This window comes from Mastomys coucha, unplaced genomic scaffold (assembly GCF_008632895.1).
Source record: "Mastomys coucha isolate ucsf_1 unplaced genomic scaffold, UCSF_Mcou_1 pScaffold22, whole genome shotgun sequence".
NCBI classification, from domain to species: Eukaryota; Metazoa; Chordata; class Mammalia; order Rodentia; family Muridae; genus Mastomys; species Mastomys coucha.
This window is the reverse complement of record NW_022196905.1, coordinates 112,169,719-112,178,763: the sequence shown is the minus strand read 5'-3', so window position 1 is coordinate 112,178,763 and position 9,045 is coordinate 112,169,719. Positions and strand designations below refer to the sequence as shown.

The following is a 9,045-nucleotide window of genomic DNA, read 5'->3' as shown; positions in this document are numbered from 1 at the left end:
ACCATCAGACTGGTGGGGGGGGGCAGCCAGCGCCATCTTTGAGGTGTGGCGGTTCGCGGCTCTCCACACTCCCTATCCTCCCCCAGGCCCCCACCCCGTTCACACCAACATGGAGATTGCATGTAGCAGGGTCCCTGTATTGCCTACCTACCTGACGAACTCTAGCAGAAGTCTCTCAAGGTGTGAGTCACCTGTGGGGAGAGGAGGGGGACTACCATTTACTACAGATCCCCAGGCCTCACCCACTGTCTGAATGCAAGTCTGGAGGGTCTCTGTGACTCCTGTGGTCAGATCTCCCCAGGAGATCAGGCACAGTAACTTTGCCAGGGGTGAATGGTGAAGGATGACTGATAGATGAGAAGCTGCAGAAGATGGAAAGCTCTGGCCATGGGAAGTGTGACCCATGACAGAGGTGAGTGGGTAGGGCCAGATAGATAGAGACTGCCATCCAATGAGACTACCCACTGCTGCTTCAAACGATCCCCTGCCTTGAAGGTGGGACCAGAATAGGAGCTTGAGGAACATTACTGCTAGGACCTGAGTGAGAAGAGAGTCCTGCTAATGGAATGAAGTGTCCATGTGACACCTCATGTCTGCCTTTGTTGGGAGTGGCCTGCAACCCAGTCACCATTCTGTGTCCGAGGAAAAGGGTAAGTGCAGAGCCCAGCCCTCACCAGCACCTCCCTGGGTGTGGCAGGGTTTGAGTGCCCACTCATTAAATCCCAGGGTTGGGGACCAGAGCTTGGAGAAGCAGAGGAACACCGTTTCTATCAGAGGATAGCTTGCACAGGAAGGGAAGCCAGCAGGCACTCATATCGATAGAAACTGCTGGACAGAACCAAATGAACATGGTCAAAATGATCCTGTTCAACAGAAGCATGAAAAAACAAAGTCCAGGGCTGGAGAGGTAGCTCAGCAGGTAAGAGCACTGACTGTTCTTGCAGAGGTCCTGAGTTCAAGTCCCAGCAAGCACATGGTGGCTCACAACCATCTGTAATGGAATTGGATGCCCTCTTCTGGTGTATCTGAAGACAGTGACAGTGTACTCATACATAAATGAATAAATCAAAAAAATTAAAATACGGTGGCCAACGCAGCATACCGTACAACACAGAATCCAGAGGCGACATACAAAGCCATCACAGCAGAATGCTGGGTTTTCTAAGTCAAGGCTGGGAGGGCCCACAGCTACCAAGGCATTCTGCAGAACAAAGGGCCCTTGTGCAGACACATCATTAAACCTGCATGCACCAATAAGCAAGTGCAAAGAGAAGGCGGCAGAGATGCAGTCACAGTGGGAGGTGCTTCCTACCATCAGCTGCCCGAGAGCTGGATGTCTACGGCCCTGCACCAGGGGTGCCCCAGAGTGGGCAAGAGCTGGATGTCTACGGCTCTGCACCAGGGGTGCCCCAGAGTGGGCACAGAGTCTTTTGAAATGGGCTTACAACTGAAGACTACTTAGTTACAATTTAAATTAAAAAACAAAACCAAGCAAAATTACGTGTGTGTCATCTCCCACCCCGAGCCTCAACTGACCCAGATCAGCAGCCACAGCTAAGGTCTCTGAGAAGACGGAGCCTTTGAAGGCCAGCTGCAAAAGGAAGAGTCTCAGCTGCCGGGCTTTACACTGACTTGTGCTGGAAGAAAAGAATCTGGCTCCATTGAGTAAAATAAAATACATTGTTAAATTGAATGAATTTTCACTTATCTCTCTTTATTTCTTAAAGGTGGCTTCTAGAGACTGTAAAGTCATACGGGGCACACATCACATCTCTTCTGACAACTGTCCCCAAATTAGGACACGACAAGCCTGTGAGAGAATGTTTGTTAAAAACAAAACAAAACAAACAGGGTGATGAGAAGATGCTCTGGTCAAACAGGCTTAATGGTTTATACCCAAAGACAACTTTCTTTAACAAGGGATATGAAGGAGTCGAGAGACCTGACTGGAAGACAGAGGTCTAATTTTGACCTCTTACTTTTAACACCTCTGGGAATCTGACACAAAGCAGGTCATATGAAGGGCCTCCTGGAAAGCTCAGAGTATTGAATTTAGTCTGAAGAGCTCCCCACCCCCACCCTGAAGCCTAGGGCTACAAATGCCTGTATATCAGGTGTGGCAATAAATGAAGCATGCAATTAAGATCCAAGACCCGAGAGACAAAACTCTCCAGGATGAGGTGGGGAGGGAAAGAAAGCAGGACAGAAGCCGAGACAACGTAGAGAAATCTCAGCATGGAAAAAGCGAAGAGTATCAGACAGTGAACTGCTAGGAAAATCAATGATTAAGGGTAAATTCACACGTCAGATTAGATGCAGGTAAGCGTGCCCTCCACTGCAAAACACAGACTCAAAAAGACACTGGATAAATCCATCCCTCCCCCATAAATTCTAAGTAAAACTGACAAACAGAAAACACACAAAGAAACAAATTAAATCTCTCTCCTTTTCCAAATCACCCTCCTCCAGCAATGCCATGAGTTGGTAGATTCTCTGGTAAACCATTGCTATATTTTAAGGTGTTATGGGGTCTATGTTGTTTGCAATGCTCAAATATTTGGGGACACTTAGTCTCAGCTTGGTCCAGGTCCAAGGAAAAGGCAGCCTCTCCTCTGTCATAAATAACTCAACGGTCACAAGTTGATGCTGCAGGCAAGAAAGAATCTGTCTCTGTACTTGATGAGATGGAATTTTTCTTAACTTGGCAGGGATCTGCTGAGTAGCAGGCCAGACGCAGTATGCCTGTCTCAACCATGTGGACACCACCTCCACAGTCAAGTCTTGGACCAGAGAGGGCCAGACAGGACATTAATACAATGAAGACACAAGAACCCTGGGTGAACCGATTCAGGAGAGCTTACCTGGAGTAGGAGACTACACACTATTTTACATGTTGAATTGTTACCATGCCTTTCCTTAGGTGGCCAGAGCAGGCCTGTATGTTTCTAGTCTTAGTCTGGTGTGGCCAATGTTCCTAAGCGTCATCTGACTTCCTGGAAAAGGTAGATTGAAACAATCCCAATCAATGGTGGCATCAGCAGGGCATAAAGGCAGGGTGGTAGCCTGAGAGAGCCCTTGGTCACTTCAGATGCTCAGAAGCTCATGTTGGTGTGGGCCCAAAGCAGGTAATGTTAGCCCATCAAGAGGAAGCTAGATGCTCAGAAGCTCATGTTGGTGTGGGCCCAAAGCAGGTAATGTTAGCCCATCAAGAGGAAGCTAGTGTGCTTTGCTCTTTTCCTTTGTCTAAGAAGGATGTGAGACCATTGCAGGTGTCAGAGGTTGGGATTCCGGTTCCCTAGTAACCACAGGTGTCAGCATCTGGAACCCAGTCACTGAGGAACATGCAAACCATCAGCACTTCTCACTGGCTTTTGACTTGCTTAGTTAGAGCTGTAGCCAGATGCTGAGCAATTTTTAATTTAAACTAGAAGATTTTAAGCAAAGTGAAGTGAGACCAAGTTAATCTGGCCAGACGCAGAGCTAGAGGCCCAGGACCCAATCCACAGTCTCCTAACTATCTGGAACCACAGCCTTTCCTTGAGGCCTGTCATTAGTAACAGGAAATAGTAACTAGTAGTGGCTTTCTGTAGAGCAGATGTAAATGACTCCTGCAACATCCAGAGCACATGGCTGACGCATTAGAAATCTGCACCTTGGTAGGACTCCCACACAGGAGAGTCAAGCTAGTTCTCACAGCTATCAGGATTACGGTGGCAACAGACTGAGCTCAGGATATTGCTTGTATTTCTATAGCTGGTCTTCCGAAGCTTTTCAGTCCTTTTACTGAGGAGGAGCAGTTTCCAAAGGGGGTCTTACTACTTGTTTCAGTTGGCATGAAATCCCTTGCCCCGTGATGTCCTCAAGGCGGGGACATAAAACTGTTCCGTCTCACAGGTGGAGTGGAGGGAAGCAGAAACTGGTTGGAGAAGGCTGGCTGGATCGCCAATTGTCAGCATGTTTCAACACCTTCAAAAAACCCTTCTGCCACCTAGGGTTGAGCAGTGAGCTACATGAAGTCCTGCTTCCCATAGGAATAAGGTCAGCAGTGATGGAATCAGGCGAGTACCATTGAATGTGTGAGGTGAGGAAGAGGCACAAGAATGCCTGCGAGAACCCATCCAGTTCTGTTTAGCGAGCTGACACTGGAGTACAGAGATCTGGGGTTGGTGTGTGTGTGTGTGTGTGTGTGTGTGTGTGTGTGTGTGTGTGTGTGTGTGTGTGTGTGTGTGTGCGCGCGCGCGCGCGCGCGCGCGCGCTTGTATGTCGGGGCTGGTACCACAAATGGAAACACATGCGTACATAGCAGCAACAGCTCTAACCAGAACTCTGGCTGTGGCTTCCTGTGCCTTTTAGGGTGCACAGCTTTCTGCTTTCAGAGCACTTCTTATGGGCTCTCCTCACCTTTCACTGCAAATGATGTTGGGGGGTGGGGGGCAGCAGAGTCTATGGAGTCAACCCAGCAAATTGCTTTCTGAATTTAGAAACACTGAGAGTAGATTTCCAATCTGATGGAAGACAATGAAAAACCAAGTCCTTTCAAATTATTCTGATTTTTACTGAAGAGTTGCCAAGTCCCGGGGCTTGCCCATTTGGGGTAAAGTTTCAAATGGTCAGGAGAGTGAACCCAAGACTGAGTAAGTGGGTTCTCTACTGGAGAAAAGAAGACCATCATCACAGCGGACGGTGTGTGATTAGTAGGACTTGCTTGTGTGTGGTATGATAGATGGCAAGTTACTGTCACCGCCCTGTACATCAGTAGAGCAAAGGGGGAATGCATAGAGATTTCTTACTTGTTCTACAGCTGTCTGCAAATCTCCCAGTACTAGACACGATCAGATCTGCCCTGCTCAAGAAAGCTAAGAACTCAAATTCTAGAGTACCTGAGAGGCTCTCTGTGCTGGGAACAATGGAACAGCCACTAGCTTAGCGGGTGATACACTCCCACGTGCACTTTATAGGCCAGTGCTGTTCAGTCTGTGACGCATGCACACAAACTGGAGTAGTGTCATCTCAGTACAGAGACAGGATGGAAGGGGGAAAAAAGCCACTCAAGGTTTCAGTAATTCAATAATTTATTCCTCTAAAAAAGTGTGTAAAAGTATATAGCTCTCATCCACAAGGTATATATGAATGACATTTAAAATGGAGGCCTTTGTCATTGTTTCTTTTTATCAAAGTCTTTAGTGTATTGAACCAGCACTGCGCTGTGGTTCTTAAATGAACGTCACAGGGTTTTGTACTCTTTCCAATTGTCTGCTAAATATAAAAGAAGCTCACTGCAAAATGCTTGAAGGAAAAAGGAAACAAAAAAGAAAATCAGAACTTCCCAGAAATGTACAGCTTTGACATTTAAAAAAGGCTCTGAGAGATACATACAGGCATGCCGGACCAGCCCTCCCGCCTCCCCTCCCGCCTCCCTTTTCAAACCATGGTAGGAGTTCTGATTTCTGCAGAGTTTTCAAAATTAAAAATAAAATAAAATAAAATAAAATAACTTCTCACTCTGTAGCAAATCCAGGGCTTGTACATTTCAGATTAATTCTGTAAAAAACTCACAAGTAAAATAATGCATATTTAAGGGAAATATTATACAGACTTTTTCACACAGAAGTACATAATAAGATTTTTTTAAATCTATTGCCATTCATTTATTTTTGCACAAAAACGTATAAATATGTCACCAGCTTTTAACTTAAAAAACTTAAATAAAAGACACCAGATGAAAACTACCCTTTGCTGCCTTCTTTTAAAACTTTTTATAGCTTTTTTACTGTTTTTTTTTTGTGTTTTTTTTTCCTTTTCTCTTTTTCTGCGTAGAGTTGGGTTTCTAGGGAAGAAAAGCCCCTGCAGTAAAAACAGCCCATTTAAAAAAGAGAGAGAAAGAGAAATTCAAAGTTCTGGTGAACTCTGAGAAGAAGCAATCCCAAGTGGTAAAGATTACAAATATCTAGTTTACAGTCCGTTCTCCCCGAGGTGACTTTATACAAGTTTACATCTCCGTCATCTTACGTTCTTCAAAAGGCCTTGAGGATTTCCTCTCTGATAAGAAAAAATAGCACTGCGATATTTTAAGTCAACTTTACACTGTACATGTTAGATACAAACGGTTTGATATATCAGATTTTTTAAGCTATACATTGGAAAGGCAACCCCCCCAGTTGGTGAGACAGAGAACAATCACCCATTTACAAGTTATTTCTCTGCTTTCACATTCCCACCACATGTTAATATAATGTTTTAAACGTTAGATTATCTCAAGAAAAATACTTTTACAAAATCATATCAATTATTACATTTTTTTTCCTTTTCTTTGTTAATAACCAGGACATGAAAGTCTCTTGGAAGAACTTAGTTTGCATGACTCTCCCACGGGAGCCAGGCTCAGTTCCAGGCCTGTTAGGAGGCTCTGGGAAGCCAGTCCACACCTGCCACCCGCAGACAGAAACATACGACATAAGGGCTAGAAACAGGGTTTCAAAGTCAACCCTAAGGTCTGGGACAGGGAGTCAAAAATACTTCAGTCAGCTGTTAATGCTTTAAAAAAGGCTTTTTTTTTTTTTTTTTTTTTTTTTTTTAAAGTCCCACATAGAGGCTCAGCTTCAAGTACTGATTTAACGGTTGAGTTGTACTATTTCTTTGAAACAATATTCCTATGGTCCAGAAAAAATTCACTGTGTTTGTAACTGGTTTTGTGAGCAAACAGTTTGGGTTGTGATATGTACACGAGTCCCTTTTGATCTAATGAAAGGAGAGAGCTGGCTTTCTATAAGAATTCTCTAGAAAAGGTATTTTTCCATGTGACTGTATAGAGACATGATTAAGGTCCCTGCTTCCAGCTTGGGGCTGAGCCTGACCACCTTCGTATACAAGTGACCCACGCAGGATGTGGCCACACAAACTGTTTTACCAGAGTCTACCACTGGGTGGTTATTACTACATTACTCTTCAGGCATGGTCTCCCCATTTGTTCTCACTCCTTTTCTGGCTTCTAGGACAGAGGTATGTACTCAGAGAATCCTATGGTGGGTCTCAGTGGGTCTCAGTGGGTTTCAGCTACTGTACCTGGTCCTCAAGATTAGAAAAAACAAAGTTGCAAAAAAATTTACAACAAAATTAAAAATAAATAAACAATGCAGCTGTCTCCAGACCTCCTGTGTCTCCACAGGTGTGCCATCAACTAAAGCCCTCCCGACAGGCTGGAGAGGCGCAGGCCCCAGTACTAGATCTTGTCCTGGAGCTGGCTCTTAGTTGTGGGACAGGGAGTTCACATCCCAGGTTATGAAGTATGGGTGACCCACAGGCATCCACCATTGGCTAGAGGATTGCATCCAGAGGGCTGGGCAGCCTGGTACTAAACAGAGGCTGAGAGCAGGCTCTTGTGCAAAAGGACGGTGTCTCTTCTCTTTCCCTCTTCAGCCACCAACAGCCGCCACTTCCTGGGGACTGCAGGCTGCACACAAAACACATTGGCTCAAGTCACTGCTTATGGAAATTTCTAGGTCCTCGTGAGACACGTCAAGGAGTCGCTGTGGCAATGAACACTGCAGAATGAGCACGTGCCTGCTCAGAAGGCGTCACAGTGCAGGGGTAGGGAGTGCTCTGGGAAAGGCCGGGCATCGGCAGAGTGGAGCAGGCTCCCAGGCCGAGGCTGCAGGAGGAGCGGAGGCAGGGACCAGCGCTTCCCGGTCAGAGTGTGTTCATGATGGCGTTGTACAACTGTGTGAGCACCACAAAGTGGACAGGAAGGCAGGAAGTGCGGTCCTGGGTGGCTGGGTTGCACGTGAGCCAGGATAGGGCATTGTACTGCTCCAGCACAAACCTGCCAGGGAGAGCACAGAGGTCAGCTTCCGGGCCACACAGCTTGGGGTGTGTGAGGCCCATGTGACCCACCCTGCATTCCTTCACACCAGCATGCCCACCTCAGGGCCACCAGGATCTTGAAGCCACTGAGTGGAAACTGTTTCAGGTTGGCTAGATGCCAAAATGAGAATAAACTGATCATACTGCCTTATTCAGAATGAATCAAATATGTTACCAACACTTGGCCTTCTGAGCTTCTCAATACTACTCTGTTGTGGTCACTGGAAAAAAAACAACAGGGGTGGGCAGGGTCTTACTCTCTACTCCAGGTTAGCCTGAAACTCTTGTCCACAGCCTTAGTGGCTTGCCTGGGAACTGGGGTCCTAGGTGTGCACCGCCATGCTTAACTTGCTACAAGGCCCTTATTCTGTGTTCCATCAGAGACCTCGGAAGCCAAGTTGCTAATGAGGTATCTGTACACCTCCCATTTCCAAAGCACAGTACATCAGATATCACTCAGAAAAGCTTATTTCTCAAGGCACCTGATAGCTTTTGTTTGCTTGTTTTGTTTTTAAGATCCGATCTTGGGTCTGGGGAGATGTCTCAGTCATTGACACTCAGTTAGTGACACAAAGGTTGAGTGTTCGCCCCAGAACCCATATAAAGCAGTGTGCAGCAGTGCACACTATAATCCAAGAGCAGGTGGAGGAGGTGAGGAGGCGGACACAGTCAATCTCAGGAGCTTGCTGGCCAGCTGGCCCATCCAGCTGCTGAGCACCAGGCTGGGTCAGAGACCCAGCCTCAAAAAGTAAGGTGGAGAGTGGTTGAGGAAGACACTGACCGACCTCTGACATGCACATCCACAGACAGCGTCTCCTGAGCTCAAGCTGGACTCTGGGCTTGAACTCAGTAAGGAGCTAAGGATGACTTTGAACTCCTGGTTCTTCTGCCTTCTCTTTCAAGTTCTGGGATTACAGGCATGCACCAATTATACCAGACCCAGAGGACAAAATTTTATGCCCTGATGAAAACAGTGAAAGAGGATCCATGCATTTGAAATGCATTTTACAACACAGAATTTATGTTCTAGCCATTCGCACGTACCTATCTGTGGCAGAGAAGGTTAAAACATGTTTTCAATGCAGAGCAGCTCCCAGGCAGGCACTGTTCTCTAACTGTCCTTCTGCTCAGGGTTAACACTTGCATCACCTCTTTGGAACAGGAAATGAAGTGTCCCTGCACTTA

At 46.3% G+C, this 9,045-nt stretch overlaps 1 protein-coding gene across 5 annotated transcripts in view; it reads right to left on the bottom strand.

Moving 5' to 3' along the window:
* Window positions 1–5,054: 5,054 nt before the first annotated feature.
* Window positions 5,055–9,045, bottom strand: part of Med13l (mediator complex subunit 13L) — a 226,670-nt gene continuing 222,679 nt past the window's right edge. For 3 of the 5 annotated variants that reach the window (XM_031337649.1, XM_031337650.1, XM_031337648.1), the window contains exon 31: window positions 5,055–7,819. In XM_031337649.1, the coding sequence (XP_031193509.1) occupies window positions 7,687–7,819 (133 nt within the window). In that variant the 3' untranslated portion in view covers window positions 5,055–7,686. The remainder of the gene's footprint in view (window positions 7,820–9,045) is intronic. The other 2 variants (XM_031337651.1, XM_031337652.1) reach the window with 1 other exon arrangement.